The 23,903-nt window shown below is 35.1% G+C and overlaps 1 protein-coding gene across 7 annotated transcripts in view; it reads right to left on the bottom strand.

Moving 5' to 3' along the window:
- Positions 1-1,352: 1,352 nt before the first annotated feature.
- LOC584166 (zinc transporter 1) overlaps positions 1,353-23,903 on the bottom strand; it is a 43,606-nt gene continuing 21,055 nt past the window's right edge. The window contains exons 8-11 of one of the 7 annotated variants that reach the window (XR_004065973.1): positions 22,178-22,336; positions 15,817-15,855; positions 12,061-12,301; positions 11,733-11,988 (exon numbers count right to left, since the gene is read on the bottom strand). Coding sequence is in view for 6 of the 7 variants with exons in the window: in XM_030995281.1 (XP_030851141.1) it covers positions 12,125-12,301; positions 15,817-15,855; positions 22,178-22,336 (375 nt within the window). In the remaining variant the exon portion in view is untranslated. Of the gene's footprint in view, positions 1,833-10,820; positions 11,623-11,732; positions 12,302-15,816; positions 15,856-22,177; positions 22,337-23,903 lie in introns of those variants that run through there. The other 6 variants (XM_030995282.1, XM_030995283.1, XM_030995281.1 and 3 more) reach the window with 6 other exon arrangements.

Below are 23,903 nucleotides of genomic sequence, written 5' to 3'. Positions count from 1 at the left end.
GACACTCAGTCACATTGTGTACATTATTTATACCATTGTTATGTATGAATGTATCTCTATGTATTTTTAATTGAGTTTGAAATCCAACCTTTTGGATGCAAAAATAAATAAATACAAATATTATTCAGACTATTATTCATTCATCAACTCTGTCTGAGTCTATTATTCTCTCCATCTTAAAATCCTACATCCTTTACCTGCATCATAATTCCAATAAGGATTGAATTGGTTGATCGAGGCATGTTGTAATCAGCAGAAGCACCTTAAATTCATATCTTTTATCATGCCTATGTGTTTGATTAACATCTTAAACCCATCTCTATCTGTCCTTTCTCTATATGCAAGCTTTTCTCCCCTTAACCTAGTGTAATACTTCACCATCCATCATCAAACAAGTCTTCAATATTTGAAGATAACTTAAAGATAAACTTTAGTACTGGTAATGCGATTGCATTGTGAAAGAAAAGGTGTGGAAAGGATCAGAAACAGTTGATCATGTAGCATGTAAGTATTGGTGTGCACTGCAAGGTTCTGGAGTCATCAAAATCATAATAAATTTGACCGAGTCTTGGTAAAGTAACAAGCACTCACATAGAAAGCTACATATGGGACAACACACATGGTGTCGGGGCTAGTACTACCTTGATTTCCTTGTTTGATCATTGATCAAGAAACCAATTATCATGACTATAGAACTTTTGAATTACCTCTCACACACTGGACACTACACAGTAAGATATGTTTTTGGATGATAGCTAGGTTCAAGTACTCTTATACACCGGCTTCAACAGTCCTTCTAATTGTGGTTAATAGGTGGTAGTCAATTGTGTTATAGATTTACATACTAGTGCTGTAACATCACGGATATCTCCAATTCCGTTTAACCGCCAGTCAAAACCGGACGGTTTTCAGTTAAACGATTTATAAAAAAATAAAAAAAATAAAAAAATCTTTTTTTTTTAGTTATTTTTTTGACCGACTGTGAAAAAAACCCACGCGGGAAGGATATTAATTTAAAAGAACATTTAGAAGAATGTGTAAGATCATTTATGTAAATTAAAAACATTAGAGGACCTAGGATAGAACCTTGTGGTACGTCGTGTGTAAAAGTTGGATGAATTATTATTATAAACTACATATTGAGATCTATTACAAAGATTACTTTCAAACCAAGATGACAGACAAATTGGAGTGTTGTTCTAGTTTCGGAGTGGTGAGTCAACGCACAGATTACTGAGCTGGTAGACATTGCCAGGCATAGTACCAGGTGGAGGGGCATATATAAATCGAAACTTTAAAAAAAAAAAAAAAAAAAATTATTAAAAAAAAAAAAAAAAAAAAAAAAACGGGAAAACGAAACCGTCCAATTGAAAACGGAATCCGCCATGGGCGGTCGGATACCGGACGGTTAAACGTTTGACTACAGCACTATTACATACAATACAGCCACCCAACAAGGGAAACAGGTAAACTGGGCACTGTAGACAGGTGGGCTTTCTTGACATGACCTTTAACACATGTTTCTTCCAAGAGGTCGACATCGATCACTTTCGAAAAGATGAAAACATGTATGTAGTATAATAATAAAATTAAGATGCTGGACGTCATATGATATGCTTCCGAAGAAAAAGAGTTTGAAATTAGGTAAAATTTCTTCGTATTGATCATCATCTTACAACCGCATTTCGACAGATCTCACATTTGTACATGCAGGGATAGCCTACACAGTCCTTCGTTGTTCCTAGTTGCTCGGCAAGCTTGTTGCCTACAATGGTGGCATGCAACTCCACTATCCTGGGCAGCTCCTGCAACTTTGCATCCAGTGTCAAGCTCTGTGAAAGGTTGCAGACAAAAAGTACATTTTGAAAGATGCACCATTAAGTTTAACTAATTTTTAACAGATATATATATATATATGTATATAATCAAATAATTGAAATTAAAATCCTTGAGAGTTCTCTTCTTCACAATGATCTCTCAAGGATTTTTATTTCAATTGTTTTAATAATTATTTGTATATCGCCATGACGGAGGATTATCAACATTAAATTGTTTGTTCTCTCTTTCTCTCTCTCTCTCTCTCTCTCTATATATATATATTTTTTTAATAATAATAATAATAATAATAATAATAATAATAATAGCCTAATAGTCCACTCCAAATTTTATTAAACCGAAACGGAAATTCTTTTTGCCCAATTGATCGTGAGCCCGGCAGCCACTGAGCAGCGCCAGATCGACGTTGCTCTATCCCCTTAATGTTGAACGCCAAACAAGGTAGCAACAACTCCCATCTTTTAACGTCTTTTGGTATGACGCGGCCGGGGTTCGAACCCACGACCTCCCGGTTGTGAGGCGGACGCTCTACTGACTGAGCCATCAGTCAGTATTTATCTGTTAGAAAATATTGTATATATAACTCCTTGATTGGACTACTCATTTCTGGTGTAAAACCACTATAGGCCTACTATACTGGCTTCAGCTACCAATATAGGGGAAAAACCAGAGTAGGGGAAACATATTGCATTTACATGTATGTATTAGATGGACAATGATTGTTTGAACTTTGCTTATACATTTATTCTGTTCAAAAGTTATGCCCAATAATCCCAGATCTTAAAACATACCGGTACCGTATTCAATAATAATTATATAATATCGACTGGACTTGAGGGGTATATCAGAAATATTGACCAAGCTCAGATCATATTGCCCTGAGTCGAAAGACGAGGGCAATATATGGTCTTAGCGCGGTCAATATTTCTGATATCCCCCGGAAGTAAAGCCAGTCAATATTTTATTGTTATCCAAATCAGACATCTAGAGCAAATACAGAAATCCACCAAGACAATCTCAAACAACTGAACAAACTTTGTCAAACAAACACTGCAAACAGAGTGCATTTGGTGTGATTATTACGTCACAATAGAGTGCGCGCAAAGTGTGCAGCTTCTCGTACGCATAATAGATGCGCAATGAAAATGACAAAATACGGCGCAGTCAATACAAGATGCCCGGATGCGAGACCGTGGAAAATAGGTATATTTTCACTCGTCTCTACACCCAAAGTCTATACGAGCAGGGAGACCAAGGATAATACAAAGAATATACCCCTCCTTCCCCACTGCTAGTGAAAACTAGGGCAATACGGTTTTGTAAATGACCAGCTCAGATGTCTGATACAGGTAATAATGTAATATAACATGGGAGACTGAATATTTGTTATGAAAAAAGGTAGTATTGCATGAACCCTTTTAAATGTGATATAACAATATCAGATTTCTTTCAACTGATTTACCGCAGATATTTGATGTGACCTTAATAGCTGCTAAGTCTTAATATTCATTAGCAAAGTTCAGATATTAATTCCCATAAATTTCCAGGCTATAATAGGAAGACCTCACAAGCAGGATATACATGTATTTGAATATTTAGGTATATGTATACAACTGTTTAGCTCTGCAAATATAGATATAAATAGATAGATATGAATTAAGACAGAAGAACACCTATAGCTTCATATTGCTATATACAAAATATAAAAGTTACAAATTTAAGTGATATATGTTTACTTCGCAAGCAGCCTCCTATAATTGAATATATTATACTATACTTTAATATGGCCCATGTATGTAATATTAAGAAATTCAGAGTATATATAGCATATTATTGTACATAACAAAATAATTACTACCTATGGCAAATTGCACAGATAAAATAAAAAAGAATCACTTTGATCCTACAAGAACAACAAAGATTATAGTTTGAGGTAAATGTAATACAGCAAGCAGATTTGTAGGTATGACACAGTATCAGTGACTATATATAACTAACCCAAAGTAGGAATGAACAGATGACACCGGTACTTACTTCTTAATGAGCTGATGAAGTCATAATAATGTAGAAACCCAACCAGTGAAAGAGTACAGAAAGATACAGTTTTCAGTGTAGAGAGTGTGGTTTCGCTAGATTATAACCTGATATATAGGCTCAAAATTGAAGTGACTGACTGGCATGGACTAGACAACTTTGTCATGGTATATGGCATTTAAGGATAGAAGTCTGCCAAGAGAAAAGCACAAGTTGAAAAGATACATTTTTGTTGATATGTCGTATTATTTACCCTAATATACATTTAATATTTTTCTAGTTTTCTATAGGAATATCTAAAAGCTAAAGCAGAAAATCTGTGTTGGCCGGGAAGATTTTAGATTTGGTTAGCAAAATATTATAGAAAACAGAAATGAGCAAGTCATGAAGCATTAGTATACAATATGACATTTTAAACTGAAGAAAAAGATTGAAGCAATCATATCTTTTGGCTAAATTTGCTTATTTTTTTAAAGGATATGATATATATACATATCATTACTTGAAATCATATTCATCAGCAACTTAAGATTTACTAGGAAGTTGTGGCTCAATATTGATTGAACCAAGCAGCTCAAAAGATGACTGCTGTTTGACTGAAGGCTTCATTCAGAGAAGCTAGAGATAGCTATCTTTTAGGATAAGATGGCTATATGATCTTTTGGGATAAGCTTCCCTTTTCATTTACACTTCCAACTTGGCTATCATAAAGTCATAATTACTGTCAGATTGAGAGAGGGCATGGGCTACAAGTACCCCCCATTTTGAAACCCAAGTGGCTAACCTTTACTACCCAAAAAGTAAATAAATGAATACGGGCAAAAATTGAAGAAAAGAAAATTAGAGAAAATTAGCAAAAAAGAAATAAACAAATACATATCAAACATTAGATCCCCCAAAGAATATATAAAGAAAGAAAACAAATAAAAAAATAAATAAATTAATGAATAGAAAAAAATTGAAACTAACTAACTAAATAATTACATATGGAAAAATAAATTAATACATAGATGCAAAAAGTGAATGAATGAATAAATAAAACTAACAAAAAATTCAATTTAATAAAATGTACCTCCTCAAATGTGATAACCTTTTCCCTTTTTTCTTGGCTAGTCAGACAATTTGGGAATATTACCCCCACCCCCCTCTCAAGAAATATGATTACCCCTCTTGTTTTGCTTGTCATAACATTTCCCGGAGTCTGCCCTTTCCAAACCCCGGCTCTGCCCATGGTCACAATGGAGTACCTCCCAGACTCAATCAAGTAATCCATTCCTCTCAAAATCTGTTTGACATTTTCACTTCCACTTTCGTGTTATTTAGCACGACCATTACTCCCAGCTCTATACCCTCTCTATGAGACTCTACCTCAGTCTGAAAATAACCATTGGCAGGCTGTCAAGCTAGGAAGACTCAAAGAAGTAGGTTAGATAGGTCCATGGTTAGATCTACTGTACGTGATAATGATGTGTGTAGACAAGTGTTTAAAAGAGAGTAAGATAAGATAAAGCGCATCAGTGCAATTTAAAAAAAAAATTTAAAGCGGGACTGCACTACTTGTAGCTACTTGCGCCCTGTATACAGCCAACAATTAATGCCTATATAAGCGGTACCTGTTGATCCCCCATCCCTTTTTCTTTTGTTAATTGGAAGCTGAGTTGATGAGATACCCACCTGCCAGTGACCATGCAGGGAGGTCTAATCCCTCCTGGCCAAACTAGTGCAGATAGGCTTTACATATTGTCTGTTGAGAGGAAGAGGGCATTATTTCATTAACTCATACAGTTAACATCCTTCTGGCTCTCAGCAGAATTGATATGACAAATGAGTGTATATGTATGGCTGTCTATATACTGTATTTGAAAGGAATGCATACCGTATATGCTAGAGATATATCTAATTTTGTTTGCATTAGAATAATAAGTCAACAATCAATAGAATATTAAGAGATCAATTAGAAAGGGAGCTTGATTATTGGAAATAATAGATGTCCATATTGGCTGATGAGAGCCAAACGGGCATTAACTCCTATACTTTTACAGCAGACAACACTCATAGCAATAATCCATGCATACAAACATATCATTTGTGAACTTCTATTCTTTTCCAGATTTAGTGCCCTTCTGCCTTTCAACGGATCATGTGGCTTAATGTGGCCCTTTAATAAATTAAGTCTCTAGGGTTTTTCATCAACTTGGCAATCTTTGGTATTGTGCCAATGGTGAGGGTGCCAAGCCTTGACTACTCATAGTTAGTTTTGTTTCTATTTTAAGACGACTCTTTCATGATAAAATTAGAAAAAATGATGAGTACCATTGAATAATCTGGAACATAATATTTTCCCCTGCTTTTAATGTATGTGGATACAATGACATATACTGATGACTTTATATTTACTCTTTTTTTTTCCTTCCATTCTTTAATAGAAATTGAAAGTAAAATTATTTAGTATCTATTGTGCATTCACAAATTTGTTTTCACTGGTGTGACCAAGAGAAAGTAGGTATCTACATGAATTCATTTTATTGTTAGAGAATACAATGTTAGAGAATGGAATGTAAGACAATGAATATAAAGCTGTGAGCAAATGAAAACTAAATATAATTAATTTAGGAGATACAAATGGACATTAAAAATGATATCCATCAAAAATTGTCCCATCATCAACTTAATGAGTATTAGTTACTTCCCAAAAGATGATTACAAGAGTGGAGAAGTGAATGGAGAGGTGTTGAATTTGATCCCAAGCAGTGTTTGTTCTGAACTAAATAATAATTAAAACAATTGAAAAACAAACTTATTTCAATTGTTTTAATTATTATTTGTATATCACCCTGATGGAGGATTATTAACATTAACATTAAATTATTTGATCTATAAATATATATATATATATATATATATATATATATATATATATATATATATATATTTCTTTTATATCAACAAGCAGCATTTATATATATCATAGTATAAAGCAAAGTATGAAAGCAATAAATGAGACGTGGAGTGACTGCCATTATGAATTAAAGCACACAATTTATTAACATAAATTGAATAACATCTTCAAAGAAAGATTAATTTCTTTCACAAACAACAAATACTTGAACAAGCAGAAGACTAAAATATAGCTTGAAAGTCAGATTTTAATGCCATTTCTTGATAAACCCTGATAGCATTTTTACGATACAAGTTATTTTCCCAAATCGAAAGGGACTTCATGCCCCAGTCACATCCACGAGACAGACCACAGACTCTACAAAACTTTACATTACACAGAATGGAAAAAAAATTGATCGGTTTGGTTTTGGTTTGATGGTGTGACTGAGATCTTAGGGATTAGGGGAGAAATCTGGGAGGCAATGGAAAGGTGTTTATATAAAGAAAGGCTCAAATGTTAATTTAAGGGGGGGGGGGGGCTGAAACACAAATACACACACCCAGCACCAGCCCCAGAAAAAGAAATCACTCTGGAACCCCAATGTCAGAATCTAAGAAAGAGGACTTCTCAGGACCATAAGAAAAAAAAATGTGTGGAGCCCTTTGTAAAGGAAACACAGTACCCTGATCTAATAAAATGCTTGATACAATCAGGGAGGTGAGACTCTAAATCAAGGGATCACTTGAACGATTCTAAGCCACAATTCCACACAGCAAAAGATCATTTTAAATATCTCCCAAAATAAGAAAGAATAAGACATCCCCTTGATATTATTACAAGCTTGAGAGTACATACATGTATTAGCTGACATGTTAATAATAATTATAGAGTGGGAGCTGTACTGAAAAATGCAGGCATGGATGTTTTGAGATATAATTCTTGTATTTCAGTACTACCAATTATTTACAAATTAATCATGAGTAATACACACACTCAAAACAAATATATAAAGAGTTTAGACAACCACTTTATCAAATTTCTTTGTTGTTCTTTTGCTACAACAGCCTGTATGAGATTTTATTTTCATTCATTTATATACATGAAGATTGATGCATTATGATCTTAAAGGTACTATGTCCCTTTTGCAGCCAACCTCAAGTGCTGTAGAACTTTGCAGGAATTATGAATATGTCATGTATGTCCTATCTGTGAAATTTAAACGTTAGCAGTGTCCTCATATTCAAATTATGCAAGGAAACCCGTTTACTTGCTAAACTTCACTGTCAGACACTATTGAGTGAGTGACTGGCTTTTTTTCTTCTTTGGTAATAACATACATGAAAAGAGTTGTAAAGGGTACATGAGCATTTGTCTACTTCAATAACCCACTTCTTGTGATGGCCAAGATTAAACTGATTGAATCTTTGCGCAGCATAAAACGTATGACCATTCAGTACAATTGTCTGAAAATCAAGACTATTACTTTTGGGCTCTATAGCCCAAAAGTCAATTTGACAACTAATAGTCGTTGTTTACCCACTTGAAGACATTTTCAAGCCCCACCTTTTTAGGGAAGTTCTAAATTAGTATTATCTTTCAAATGCAGTTGGAATTTAACTTTTTCATTTTTTGGGCCTGCAAATGGGACATAGTACCTTTAAAGAGAAATTGAGAATACCTGCATTTAAAGTGATAGTTATTTTTCAGCTAAACATTAATGATCATTTTTTACTCCATTTAGTTTCCCAAAGGCAATACCAAAACTCATCAAGATACAAAGAGCAATCTTGCCATTACTTTTTAATCTGTACACATAAAAATTAATCAAAATCTTTCAGAACCACATTTGTTCTTTGGGAACCACATCTGCACAATATCTATCATTTCATACTCCTGTACACATTCATGCAAATTTCAGAATTTCATCCCTAAAATGACTATCCCCACTCATCATTTCTAATATAGAAATCTTGGAGGTCATTTTGCTTTGTTCATGAAAAAGATCTCGAGCCAGAACTCCTGCCTATGCCAAACTACCTACCTTGTAGGAAATATTGTATTTTCTTAAAACCCTTATGAAGTTTTAAATCACACTGTCAAAGTAAAACTTCTTTTGTTCATTGTGTTGGACAAAAGAACAACATTTAATTAAAAGGTGAATCAGTTATAATTCAATTACTACCTCATTAAACCATCTTCGGGGACCCTGTTCTTTAAAAGAGAATGATATGTCCCAAGAAGACAATCAAGCTTAATCCCTCAATTAATTGCAGATCTTTGATAAATATGAGCCATTGTATTCATTCAGCCAAATTTGGAGTTAAGCAACATACCTATGCAACAATGAGCGAGTGTAGAATAAAACAATCAACTGATTATAATATGTATATTTTCATGTTCTTCATGACTCATTACTCTACATGCTTACAGACATTTGTACTGAGCACAGAGATCAAAAGGAATGTGGAAAATGGAAGAAAAAAACTCTGCTATTCAGAAACTACTTTTCAATGTCTTTTGTTTTTCACATTGGATGAATTATTTAATTAAGTAATCAAATATTGTTTGATTGTGATTTTTTTTGTAATGCAAAGAACAATAAACATGTGAATTGAATATTAACCCAACACTTCATAAAAAACAACAACAAACTAACAAACAATCATTATCAATCAGAAAATGCTTATCATCAATGCACATTCATAAGTTATATTATGAAACCAATTACCGTTTATTAAAAAGAAAGTTATATGAACAGCACCACTGCATTCACTCAATGCAAATACCTGAATAATGTCAATTATAAAATTAATGAACACAAAATTCTTTATTTTGTTACATTAAGACATGTGCTTCATGAAGGGGGGAGGGGGGGGGGGGTTAGGGGGCACTTGGATATTGTTAGGGTATGAAAGAGACCCATGCAAATCAAAATCAAAACCGTTCACAAGGGACTTTACACTGCATTGACACTGTGAAGAACACTCACATTTCAATATTGTTTTGTATGCGCATGTTTGAGCACAAGTACCATCTATTATGATTACGGCAATGCAAATGGAAATGATTTGAAAACGAACAATGTGCATTGGGAAGTCCTTGGCCCCCTTTTCACACTAGCAGTGCCCCACCCCACCCACCCCCCCCCCCCCAATGTTCACTCATATGGGGGCAAAATGGAAATGCATGTATGTTGACAAATAATTAGCAAATACATGAAGCACACATAGGGTATATGAGCTACCACCTTTAATAGAGTCAGAATTTTATACAAAGGTCACATAATTATGCAGCGACCATGGAAATTAGTAATACAAATACAGCTTTAGAAAATGACATGTACAGCTTCGTACGCACGACTGAACATGTCATGATACAATGAGAAATGGAAAACAGTCTAAACACAAGCTTTAGATAGTGCCATAGCATACTGAGAGAGAGAGTTGTGACACAAGCACGTGTACGCAGTCAAGGTTCGCTTCATGGAGCTTCAAATGATTCCCTCCCACATACAATCTCTATTGGAAGGGGGAGCGCTCCATGAAATGAACTTTGAGCACCTATACGTGCACATGTCACAACTATGTTGATCAATGAGCTATGATTAGTGCCATACAGGTACATGTCTTAAATACAAGCATGAGTCACCCATACCTATGAAATCAGAATAATACAATGATGAGGTATATGTGTGAACTGTGAAGGCATATGACTTATTGTTCTTTAATTAAGTCTTTGGCAACAAAACATGGATGACTGTACATTGTTAATCCCCTGGAAATTGTCAGTGCTTCATTGCCTGAACACGCGAACAAGCAAATCAAACAAAGGAAGTTTATTAAAACTCATTAAGCCCTGCTTGTACTATAACCATGGACCTACTACATAACTAGGGTCAGGAGTAGAAAACAACATTATGAACATGACTGACAAAGAAAGCGGACAAAATATACAGTTCCTCAGGTACACAAAGGAACATCCCTTCACTGCTATTATGTAAAAATGTGTAGAACAGGTGTCACATACATATTCACCTTTTTACATAATAGCAGTGAAGGGATGTTCCTTTATCTACCTGAGGAACTGTATATTTTGTCCGCTTTCTTTGTCCGACATTTTCATAGTGCAATCAAGTCATTTCCATTACTTTTTTTTGATGACCATACCACCTTCAAAATATTCTTTCCTTTCTGAGAATGTCTGACAGATTTGGATAAAGGATGTCAAATTGTAAAAAGGGAACAAAGAGGGAACAAAGAAGACTTCAAATATGTTACCCTTTAGCCCCAAAACAGATGTAACTACATGTAGGTCATCAAAATACTCTTTAAAATCAAATGATCTTTTGAGGTAATAATATGACAATCAAGGTTAATAAAGCTTGGTCAAAATAAGAATACACTGTCACTGGACAAGGGAGATCTATTCAATACATAAACAGTATTAGAAACATGAAATGGACATAAAATATACTGCTTCTTAGCCATTCATTATAGGTAAGCTGAATTTAAATATTTGGCTTAAATAAAAGTTGAATGTCTGAGACAAAAGGGAAAGTTTATTGTTAGTTTCTAGTTCCTATCTTATTATGAAAGACTGAATTCCAGATTCTGTTTTGTTTGAGAAAAACAAAAGAAAAAAAGAAAAAAAGAAAAAATATCGAGGTAATTTGGAAAAAACTGTGCCAATAAGGTTCCCTTTCTACAAGGTATCGAGGTCCCCTAGATTGTATGTGGAACAGAGCATAAAGTATAGGGAACGGATACGTCTATTGAATTCTCTGAAAAACATACGCAAGGAATATCCGGACATCCAAATTCTTTGCGTTTCAAAGCCCGATGGTTCCCTGCTTGTGCACGATCCCTTCCGCTCTACAATACAGACAAAAGGAATATATATTTGTACATGTAATCTGGGGGTTTCTGGGGTTGCAAAGAGCCAAATATTTTATTGGTTTTTATTGGTTCTTGTTAAATTATTATTGGTTTACCACGTTTTACTGGTTTATGAATAAACTCTTGTATACAGTTTGCAAATGACTTCGACTTTTAAATAACTAATATGTCTTATCAGAATCAAGTTTGTTAATGCATTGGAAAGATCAAAGATTGATTGGATGATGCACAAGGAAAGTTGTAATAACCTACCAGTAATTCCCCATTTTGCTTAACAGCAGTCAATATCACCCTGTGATGCATGTGCTTTGGAAATAGAGCGGATGTTTACAACTATGAACTCTTCATAAATTCTACATAAATTGTCTTCCGGTTACATACACATAGTATGTACTTTTATCCTACTGTTTAAACACAAGCTGGGAATCTGATTGACTTATTACAGTTACAATCATCCGCTTTTCCCCAATGATATGACTCAAACAGTAGAAACTAAATGGAGTTTGATTGGAAACGGTATATGAAAGGGGTCCTTAGCCCTATTATCCATTTCTTCTGTATTAGTTTGTGTGGCCATATCTCTTTGAGTGGGTTCGGGTTCAGGTTCAGGTTCGGGTTCGACCTCGGGTTCTGGGTCAATTTTGATGATATTCATCTTTTTGTTACAACACAGAATGGACCAGAATGGAATACAGAGTGGTGTAGATGAGATATTTTAAACAAAGTCAATTTGATACCGCATGCCACATAAAATGTAATACAATGACAGAAGTAACAAATTTTTTAAACAGTATTGCATGCCATAAGTATATGAACACATATATTGAATAAATCATTGATATATGACGAACATGTAATAAATACGACAATAGTTACATGGAAGATCGATTAATGACCACAGCACAACAACGCAAAGAAGGTTATGTTTTACAAGGGTATGTAACAGTTAAACCACGTAGAACATGCACATTAAGTATTGTTATTTCCACAACGGAGAGTTAAGGTTAACAATCACAGTTAACAATCACAGGTTTAATCATGATTCCATATAATTATTAGGATTAAAGTACCATTAGGCATACATGTAGGATATAGGTGGAGAGTAATATTGTTAAAGGAGAATAGACAGATGTTTAAGGAGAGTAGACAGACGTTGGTGGTACACGCACACACCATGAAGTGACCCATCACCATAAGATGAGATCCGTTTGAAGAGGTGGTGAAACGAAAATGAGGCGTTTTCCAGCAAAACAGCACACGTGAAGAATGAGAAAATGGTATAAAGAGATACATGGTACATTATTAGCTGACTGTAACACAAATGTGAAGAGTGATTTGATAAAGAAAATATTATTGATTGATATTTGAGAAATGGAATTAGTCTATGAAGTAACATATTGTTATATGATTTGTTAAGAGCCAGAAAGGCATTAACTTATACATGATGTATGTTGATGATTGATATACTGATTCAAGTTAAACCAGAGCCTGGGTCAAAGGTCACATTTGACATAGGAAATCTTAGACCCTTATTTTTGGAAAAAAAGTTCAAGCCCAACGTCAGTTTTAAAACTAAGTAGAATTTGGATCATTGAGCCAACACCCTTCCGAATCCAAACAGTCGATAAGGGCCTACACATTGTGTGCTAAGTGGAGACTCCATACAAGTACTTTCATCCTATAACAAATTTCAGGGTGACGAGAAATATGAAAGCTTAATTCATGTTGACAGTAAGTAGTGGCTACATTTTCAGAGCTTGTGTAGGTGTACTGTAATGCCAATGTAATCAATATATGTCAGACCCTGAATTAAGGAGTATTAGCTGACAAGTGTCTGTGGCACAGACTACACGTAAATGTGTACAAGAAGTAAATTCACTTTTTTAAAATAAATATTTAAGATAATTATATTTCCCTTTTGTTCCAATCATGCAATATGTAATCTATGAGGATGCATGCATTCCGCAATTAGAACCCTAAAGGCTTGTTCAGATATGGCTCTGTAAACTAACGCCAAAAAGAAAAGAAACAAAAAACTCGCAACATTTTTTGTGTGGTAAAATGATCGGCAACTGCGCAACAAAGGTCCTACGCATTCTTACAGAGCTCTGTGTTATACGATAAAGAAATGTGAGGAAAATTACACTTTATGTCATAATTTTTTTTCAGCGCAGCGGTTTGGCTAGGTCATATCTGAACGACTCTTTAGAAAGCCTGACTGATTATATGAGGACATGATGCACAATGTTACATATTCATGCCACAGGCCACATGCAAAGGGTTAGATTATGCGGTATTAAATGAGTAAATGAAAGCAACCAAACGGTTTAAAAGACGCAGAGTTTTTGGTTTTTGTTTTGTTCAAATAGTGATAGCTTTGAATATGTGCACATGGGGGGGGGGGGGGGTGGGATGAGTAATAGATACACTGTTATTTTCTGTGGAGGGAGGTTAACCAATATTCAGGCAATATGTTGTTCTTGTTTCTTTTTCTTTACTTTCCTTTCTTATTCTCCTATTTTTATTCTTGTTCTCCTCCTTCATTTTCTCCTGTTCCCTTTTCCCCTTCTTCTTCATCTTCTTCCTACACCTTTTTTTTTTTTTTTTAATTTTTTTTAACTTAATTTCCTTTACCATATTTATCTATTAAAATTTAAACTCTAAACTTATATCCTACTACTCCACAGTATTATCCTAATAACAATAATATCAATTTTTGAAACAGTCTAAATATATGCAATATGTTTTTGAATCTATATTTCCAAATGTATTTTAAACGTTTGTACAAATGTATTTATGTCATTTTTAAAAAGGAATATTTGTAAAATCATCGCAATTCGGCTATGCCGCAATGATGTTTTTTCATTAATAAACCAGTTATCTATTTTTCTTTTAATATACCGCTAGAAAGACAAGACAGTATCATTTCATTCATGTACCTTCTGTTTTAACACTGATATTCAAGCATCAGAAGGCAGTTCGAATATATTACTTTGCATTAGTTGTTGCTATGTCAGACAATCCCCTGGCAAGCTCAGAGATAGTCAGTAGTTACCACTATTAAAGTATAAAATTCAAATACATAATGTGAACTAGTCACCTAAAAGGAACAGCTTAAAGTGTTTTTTTAAAGTGACTACATTACTGGTACCCTGTTTACACAATCGTAAGATAAAAGATCTGATAAAATTGCCAAAGTCCCTGGCACTCCCTATCTTCAGCCTGAATCGCCGGCCATGAAGAGCTGGCCTTCACTTCAAGACTACACACATATAGTGACAAGTAGCAAGCGGCAATTTTTAAATTGATTACATTAATTAGGCTCACTTTCAAAAAATAAGAACACATGACATACAATGTACAAGAACAGACACTTTACAACTTTAGCATTAGTTTAATATAAGTTAAGTCATTTTAGTGTCACATATTGACCCCCAAAAAGGAGCTTACTTGTTAGTAGCCCTCATCGTTAAAAGGCAACATCAATGTACATGTATAAGTAGGCTTCAATATACATCAAATTTCACTTTGAAGTACTGCTCTTAAATAACAACTGAAGTTTAAATTACTCACATGTAAAATATATACATCATCATGTAAATGAAGTTATTGATTCTCTATATACAGTACGAAGCAATAATCTGGATATCATTAATAATAAAAAATTAGTAAAGATTTTTACTTTACCGTGGAAAAATATATTTACAAGATCTACATGCCTATGTCATAGGGTCCAGACCATTCCCACATGAAATTTAACTAATTACTAGGGTAACAAAAGTGCCAATTACAATCTACTCCACAATGAAACCACAATTTGATTGAATCAGTGCTAATACAAACCAGTCATCGTGAACAGAACTCTTAGAGTTAGAGTGCACTTAAAAACAAGATTCAGGGATGCCAGTTAGAATAGATCAGAGGGTCTGAAAACAACCTAAAATGAGCTATTTTGTACACAAAAAAGTCTAAACTCTGGCCTGAAAACTGGCATCCCTGAAGATTTGGTACAATGACTCTTTTCATTTTGCAGAGGAGATGATGATGATGAAGAACATTGATAGAAGATGTATGGAAGGAAAAACACAAATATGAAGAATTGGAAGTATGAAGCGAAAAGGAAAGCGATGGGTCCACTGGCCCTCTTAAATGGACTACTCAACAACCAACCTGCATCTCTTCATCAGGTGACTGTGTAAAAGGTTCATCCTGATGATAGTAAGCAGGAAATAAAGAGGAAATGGACAAAATAAAAGCAAAATGAAATCATGGTTTTCATGGTTATATATCAATCATACACAGGACATCTATCAATTTGCATATATAATGGTGATAATTTGTTTCTTTTCATTTTTAAATGTACTGCTTTTTGCAACAAATAAAGAGCTTCATGAGAATACCTGGGACTAATTAAAAATGACTTTAAGAAAAAATAGCATGATTACATGTATACTGATATCAAATTCTGAAACAGCAACAATTTTATTCCAAATTTTTTTCCTTGAAGTTGAAGAACTTTCTCTTCATATAATGTACATGTATGTGCGCAATGTTTTTTGGAAAATAGGATTGCCTCTTTAAAGTCACATATGTATGTCAAGCAGGTTGTTTTATGGTGTAACAGCCTCTCAAGGTGTAACAGCATCCCCCTAAAAACTCTGGTTATTGCAAGTCATAAATCTGCAGGTTTACTCATACACTGCACTGTTCAATAGTTAATGTACACAAAGCCCCCCCCCCCCCCAAAGGACGTACAGAAAGGGGGTTTCCCCCTACATTACACCTACAAGTAGATACATAACATATCATCAAATTTACACTTATTAGGGGATTTCCCTCTCCCCTTCCCTTACCCCAACCTGTCCTGCATTACATTACCACAAAGGCGAAGATCTCCTGTCAATTCAATTACTCACAGGAAAGGGGACCCAGCTCCCCCTCCCCCCCCCCCCCACACACACACACACGATCATCCTGCTGTATCCTTTCCCACAATTAAATATCATTTTTTGAGAAGCAGAAGGGAATTAACTCTGTATTAAGTGATATGATTAATGTTCTTCTGGCTCTCAGCAGACGATATTATCTTTTTTGACGGGAAGGGGATTCCGGCCATTAAATCCTATTGCAGCAAAATATAAATCTACGGGTAGCAATTTTTCTTAAAGAAAACCGCAACAGCCATAATGCCTCATCAATTTGTTATGCCTTCTGTGTTTAACTTATTCAACACACAGTGCAGTTTACACTGCAGACAGCATATATCTATGGAAAACTGTGAGATCTTTGAAGCAAAAATGCCATCACGTTTTAGTCAATTTTTTTGAAGTTCAAGTCATTGGAACCATAAATTCATTACTTTGTCCTCCTTCTTCATTGAACTCATTGAGTGATTTCAAGTTGGGTGTTTAAGGCTGGTGTTAGTGTTTAATAAACACTAACACCAGCCTAAACACCGAAATGGAAATCAGCTGGTGTTAAGGCTTTGACCTCTGAATATCCTCAACTTCCGGTAGCTAGTGTTATCGATTTTGCAAAATTGTCGTCTGCTGAACCGACCTTTGTGGCTGGTGTTAATATTTTATGTACAAATGTCCTATTCACTAACACTAGCCCCTAGGGATTAAGCAAATGTTGATTTCCAGTTCGGTGTTAGTGTTGTATCCGCACACAGTCAACGCACAAACGACGCCAATTTATTGTCTGACGATCAAATAAGAATATGTGAAACAGGTAATTCATATATTCTTATGTGTAAAATGAGTTATTTTATAAGACCAGAGAAATAGGTGTAAATTTATTCTGTACTTTTCATGATATCTTTAGTTTTGATGTACTATTTTTAAATCATCGTCGTGAAATCAAGTATGTGGTGACGTCACAGCTGGTGTTAAGCTATCGATTTTGAAATCGGTATCGGCTCTTAATTTCATCAGTAAATTTTCCGCTCGATTTAAGAGCTCTTGACTGCTCTAAACACTAACACTAACACTAACACCCAACTTGAAATCACTCAATGTCACCGCTTGGTATTTTGTACATCTTTTGTACATGTTTTCTACATGTTTCGTACATGAACTCCAACACTGACTTGATACAAAGCGCTTTGCTTATAGTCGAAAAGAAGCTACATAAAATCGCAACTGTTATTTTATCATTATCATTATCTTTATTATCAAGAAACCTCAGAATAATAATTAATCATGGATCATTGATCAAGAGGGGGGAAAAACATTATCTTTATGCTATTGAAGCAGAAGTTAGTCTTTACCATGACAATGTCTGTCAGAAAACCTTTGATGCATATTTAAAAAGAATAGTCCCAAATTACCCATCGGAGAGACATGATTTCATGACCTAGTTGTGTTCAAACAAATGTTTTATTTGTGGATCTCCTCCCAAGCGGATGACGCTACATGTGAACACACCTTGGTAATTGGGAGGAAGGGGATGGCTGAAAATAAGAGGCAAGTTTTCAGCTGGACAATGTGTCATCCTGACTTTAACAAGGAGAGGAAACTTGGCTTGTTACCAACGAGGCACGCGAGGTCTTCACTTCTAAACAAAGTCCTCTCCTCTATAGAGCTTTAAAGATAAAGACCGGTTCTGGTCATGCGATTGCATTGTGAAAGAAACAGTGTGGAATCGATCAGAAAACGTTGATCATCTAGCATATAAGTATTGGTGTGTACTGCGAGTTTCTGGAATCATCAAAATGATATTTGGCAGAGTCGTGGTAAAGTTACCAGCATTGTACACAGAAAGATGTATATGCGACTACACGAAAATCCATCCCGATTTGTATGCTGTTACATGCCATATTTAGAATATTAAGGCATTTGAAGAGCCATGCTTTTCAGGGAACATTTTTTATCTGATATTCTTCCACACTTGCATAATAAGAATCATAACGCTCACAAATTATTTTTCACCTCCGTCCCAGAACTCAACCTTCTCTTTAAAGCTGTTTTGGTTGCTAACAGTAATTGAAATCAAACTGTGTCGAGTGGACTGGATGTGGGTTTATTGCGGATATAACGAGAGGAAACCGGCTCCTGTCTCGCTTTGTTTATATGCCTTACTGCAGCCCTTAAATCAATCTTACACATGTACAAGGTTCCATGCACTTCATAAAGGGGTGATTCAATGCAATATGTCCCGACAACATACATGTGTGTCTTTTGTTCATATTAATTCCATATAAAAATAGAAAATATCTCTACATGACCATGGAATAATAGTAAAGATTTCATTAATATTAAAAGACTTAAAATTTTTGATCAAATAAACAGATGTACAATGTATTCCTGATGGGAGTTTGAAGAATCCAGAACCACGAAAGGAAGCATTTAACACACTGAAAAGCTGCCAAAGCCAAATTAACCAGCGAATACGCTGTGTTGACACAAGGAAAAATATAATAACCTAACTACTTTCTTTTTTGGACAATGAAATTCCTTGATTATTCCAATTATTGTAATTTTTCTCATATTCCCTGACATTTGCCTGACTGGAAAAAAGGGAGCGTATTTTCAGGTTTTCCCTAATTTCCAGGACAGCTACAAGTACGTGTAGGAAGCTGGTCATACTACCCAAAATATTATTCTGCCAAAAATATCACTCTAAGTCTGCATTTTAGACACATGATATTCAAGACTTTGGTTTTGGTAGTAATTTCTTTCTGGGTGGTGATCTGAACTTTGCTCCTGCTACAATTGCTCTGAGCTTTCATCCCCATCTTCATCATTTATTAAAGTCATAATTTTCTGCTTATGAGGAGTTACTTACTTTCGCGCCATTACGACACTCCCTCCCTCCCTCAACATCTTCTTGTCTCGAGCATCCTCCTCATTTTTAGACCAACCTTACTGCTATCTTTCTTCACCATATTTTCCCATGATATCTTTGGTCTTCCTTTCCCTCCCTCTTAATATGCCATCCACTTCCAGATCCATCTTCCCTTCTCACCACATGACCCATCAATCTCAAGCCACGTTTCTTTACCCCTTCCACCATAGTTTCTTCCAGACCCAACCTTCATATGAGCTCACTTGTGTGAAGTACACCTGTGTTCAAAGACTGACAAGAATCTATCAGACCTTTTTTCTTGTAAATTGTTAAAAGACTAATAAGCATTTTAATAGTAAATTTATAAAAATCATTTAACCCACACTATTTTATTTTGGTACAACTGTAAGTTGTTCAAAGAAGAAAAAAAAACATTTCATGAGAACTTTTTTTCTTCTGTTACAGTGTAAGTGGTTCTAAGACTATTTTATGAGACCATTTTTCTTCTGGTACAGTGCAAGTGGTTCTAAGACTATTTTATGAGACCATTTTTCTTCTGTTACAGTGTAAGTGGTTCTAAGACTATTTTATGAGACCATTTTTCTTCTGGTACAGTGCAAGTGGTTCTAAGACTATTTTATGAGACCGTTTTTCTTCTGGTACAGTGTAAGTGGTTCTAAGACTATTTTATGAGACCATTTTTTCTTCTGGTACAGTGCAAGTGGTTCTAAGACTATTTTATGAGACCATTTTTCTTCTGGTACAGTGCAAGTGGTTCTAAGACTATTTTATGAGACCATTTTTCTTCTGTTACAGTGTAAGTGGTTCTAAGACTATTTTATGAGACCATTTTTCTTCTGGTACAGTGCAAGTGGTTCTAAGACTATTTTATGAGACCGTTTTTCTTCTGGTACAGTGTAAGTGGTTCTAAGACTATTTTATGAGACCATTTTTTCTTCTGGTACAGTGCAAGTGGTTCTAAGACTATTTTATGAGACCGTTTTTCTTCTGGTACAGTGCAAGTGGTTCTAAGACTATTTTATGAGACCGTTTTTCTTCTGGTACAGTGCAAGTGGTTCTAAGACTATTTTATGAGACCGTTTTTCTTGTGAATTGTTCAAAGACTAATGAATTTCTGAACATTTCAATAGTAAATTTCTAATAATCATTTCTTCAATTACTTCAGTTCCCTCTTTCGAGTTCAAGGACCTTAGTTTGTTCCGTAATTTCCAAACATGACTTTAGACATCACATGTATCACCCTGATGTTTTTTTTGTAATTGCACCCTTTGTGCATTATGAATCCAACGTAACACACAACTACCCAGTCAGGACATGCATCTGATTTAACACACACCAGATTGTGTGAGGAATCATTTAAACAATCACACTTATACAACCTATTAAACTTTGACATCTTCAGGTAGCTCGCACATAAATGCATTTTTCTGTATTTTCTATTTCCATACCAGCCTTCTGCTTTATCTCTTGTTTTATCCATTTAATTTTTTTTTTTATACTGTTGATGGTTGATTGACAAACTTTATGAAAACGAAGGTGGTCCAGATTTACCGCACATTGGCTCTATGTGATTAAGATAGCACGATTGCAAGCATTGTTCTACATGTGTCATTCTATAGGCATACCAGTCCATTCCATTTTAGCTACATGTACGTGACACATGCACAGGTATTGGGGAATAAAAGCGCTTTGATTATGATATCAAAAGGTGCTTGAAGTGCCATCTACATGTAGATAATGCAATTATTCTGCGATTGTTTCTTATTAAAGTAGATACCATGCACACAGGTCACGAGTGGGTTGGTTCATGTTCGCTTCACAGCAAAGGGTTTCAATTTCATTGTCTTAGTTTTGGCCCCAATCCAACAAAATACCAAGAGTTGTTCGTTCTTTCTTATAAAGATGTAACATTGATTATTAATTCCACATTATGTCATACAAGGCCAAGAGAGTTGCAAAGCATGGAATGAATAAAAAAAAATATAATTATTATTATCGCAAACTCTTGAATCTTTCCAGTGATTTGGCCTCACGCCCACAAAATAAAAAAGTTGTTTGTTCGTTCTTTATAAAGTTGTGACATTGAGTATGAATTCCACATTATGTCATACAAAGCCGAGGGAGTTGCAAAGTATGGAATGAATAACAACATTTTTTAAATTAATTATTTTTATTGCACCCTCTTTGTGTACACAGCTTTCTCTGTGCACAGTTTTCTCTGTACAGCTTTCTCTTTGTGTACACAGCTTACTCTGTGTACACAGCTTTCCTGTGATTTGGCCCCACGCCCAAAAAATAAAGAGTTTTTTTGTCTTTTCTCATTGAGTTGTGAAATTGAAATGAATTCAACATCAGATGTTGATTACAGGCACCTTTTTAGTAAAGCTCAACATGACAATATAAAGCAAATACAGACTCTTATTTCCTTGTGGGCCTTGTACCTTAACCCCTCCATATTACCAAGGAACCCATTTTCAATTCTATTCTATTCTATTTTATTCCAGCTGACCTCTCACAGCCAGCAGTCCAACATTCACCCTACAGTTCAAAGGTTAACCCTTTCCCTTTGAGATTCTGATATTCCCATAGACTTTGTGCACAGAGCACCCGGTTCCGTACGCAGAGGGTTAAACCATGCATCATGCAGACAGTGCAAGTTAGTCCACTAGCAAGTGAGGGGAAAGTTCAAGGTTCAAAGGTCAAAGTTCAATCAAATACGCACCTCCAGGTCGTTGACTTCCATCTGCAGCTGCGACATGGTCTGGGCACTCTTGCTGTTTCCTGCTGCGATACGCCGTGTGGCACTGCAGCATTTGTTTGTATCTGAGCAGGCATCAGTGGGACAAGGTATTACACAGTTCTCCTTCGAGCTTTCTCTCATCTGGTGAAAACATGTAATGAAAATATATTTTTTTAAATTATAGAATTTAATGATAATTATGAAAAAACATTTGTAAGGAATCAAATCAACATGAGCAATGTGCCCTTGATTCGTTGGGGAGGATATATGTCCATGTAAGTAAGGCCACGGCTATACTGATGGAACAACATATAGCATGAAGGTACATGTACATGTAAGTCTGTAGCACAATCTAGCATAATTCTTAATGAGTTTTGGAAATGGAAGAAATGTGTCCTGAGCAAGAGCAAATCAATTAAATATGTGTCATATACATACAACGATGCCCGTCTGGATCCAAATAGGCCTAGATGAAATGGTATTGGAGGTTGGATGTCATGTGATTAATTTACATAATTATTCACAAAATTATTAAAGACAGCAGGCATTTAATATACTTCAGGTGGCAAAAGTAGAGGGTAACCACTTTTTTTACAAATAAAATAAAATAGTCTTCATGTAGTTTGATATATATACATGTATTTTGAGCATCAAGATTGCACTACATGTATGTCACGTTCCAGTACCTTTGTATCATCCACCACAGATACACTGTACATGTTTGTATAACAAACGTCATGTATCGGTAGACATTTATTTGATAAGTGGTCTTATCAACAGTACGCAATGGTATTAAATTGCATTCAAGGGACATGTTCCAATTTCATCAAAGTTCAAATGAGAGTTGGTAAACTGCCAATGAACCTACAAGTATGGGTTAAAAACAAAAAGAATGCTTTTTGTACGAAAAGGAATTTTCTTCTTAAAGTTTCTGTGTTTACCATCTGGTTAAAAAATTACACTTTTTAAAAACTCATATACATGTATATTGGTTCAATCTAGCTGTCGATAATTATACTTTAAAACATTTTTGGATCAGAGACCCCCCCCCCCCCCCCTCCCCCCGAAAAAAAAAAAAAAAAAAAATCTCATCGACAAGGCTTTGTAAAAATATTTTTGATTAACAATTAATCATTATACAAAAGTAACTTGATCACAAATCATGATACAGTGCTTTATAATTTATAATAATATTTCTAGTAGTCATATCTACACTCTTATTTCCATGGCGTCAAATATCACTCTAAATGGCGTCAGCTGGGAGTCAACTATATTCCTAGTTAAAGTGACACGGATTCCGAATCAATTTGACTCGGATTGTGTGGCATCAGCTGAGAATTGACTCAATTCAGAGTCAAGTTGACTCCTTTTCCGTGTCACTTTAACTAGGAATAGAGTTGACTCCCAGCTGACGCCATTTGGAGTGAAATTTGACGCTGTGGAAATAAAAGTGTAGACAAAACTAGTTGTCATGTATCATTTCACCTTTCTCAAGTTTTCAAAGGGTTACCATCATCAGACAATGAAAAACAGTGCAAGGACAGTTGCACACACTATCAATTTAACTATTTGTACACCATGGCCCGTCTTACAAAGAGTTACGATTGATCCAAATCAATCGCAAGCTTGCAGTCTCTTATCTCTTATGTACATAGTTGCGGTTGCTATCAGCTCTTTGTAAGACGGGGCCCAGGACTTTGCATCAATG

Source organism: Strongylocentrotus purpuratus, unplaced genomic scaffold (genome assembly GCF_000002235.5).
Source record: "Strongylocentrotus purpuratus isolate Spur 01 unplaced genomic scaffold, Spur_5.0 spur5_scaffold_21, whole genome shotgun sequence".
NCBI classification, from domain to species: Eukaryota; Metazoa; Echinodermata; class Echinoidea; order Camarodonta; family Strongylocentrotidae; genus Strongylocentrotus; species Strongylocentrotus purpuratus.
The sequence above is the reverse complement of the archived record's forward strand: the minus strand, read 5'-3'. Positions and strand labels throughout refer to the sequence as shown.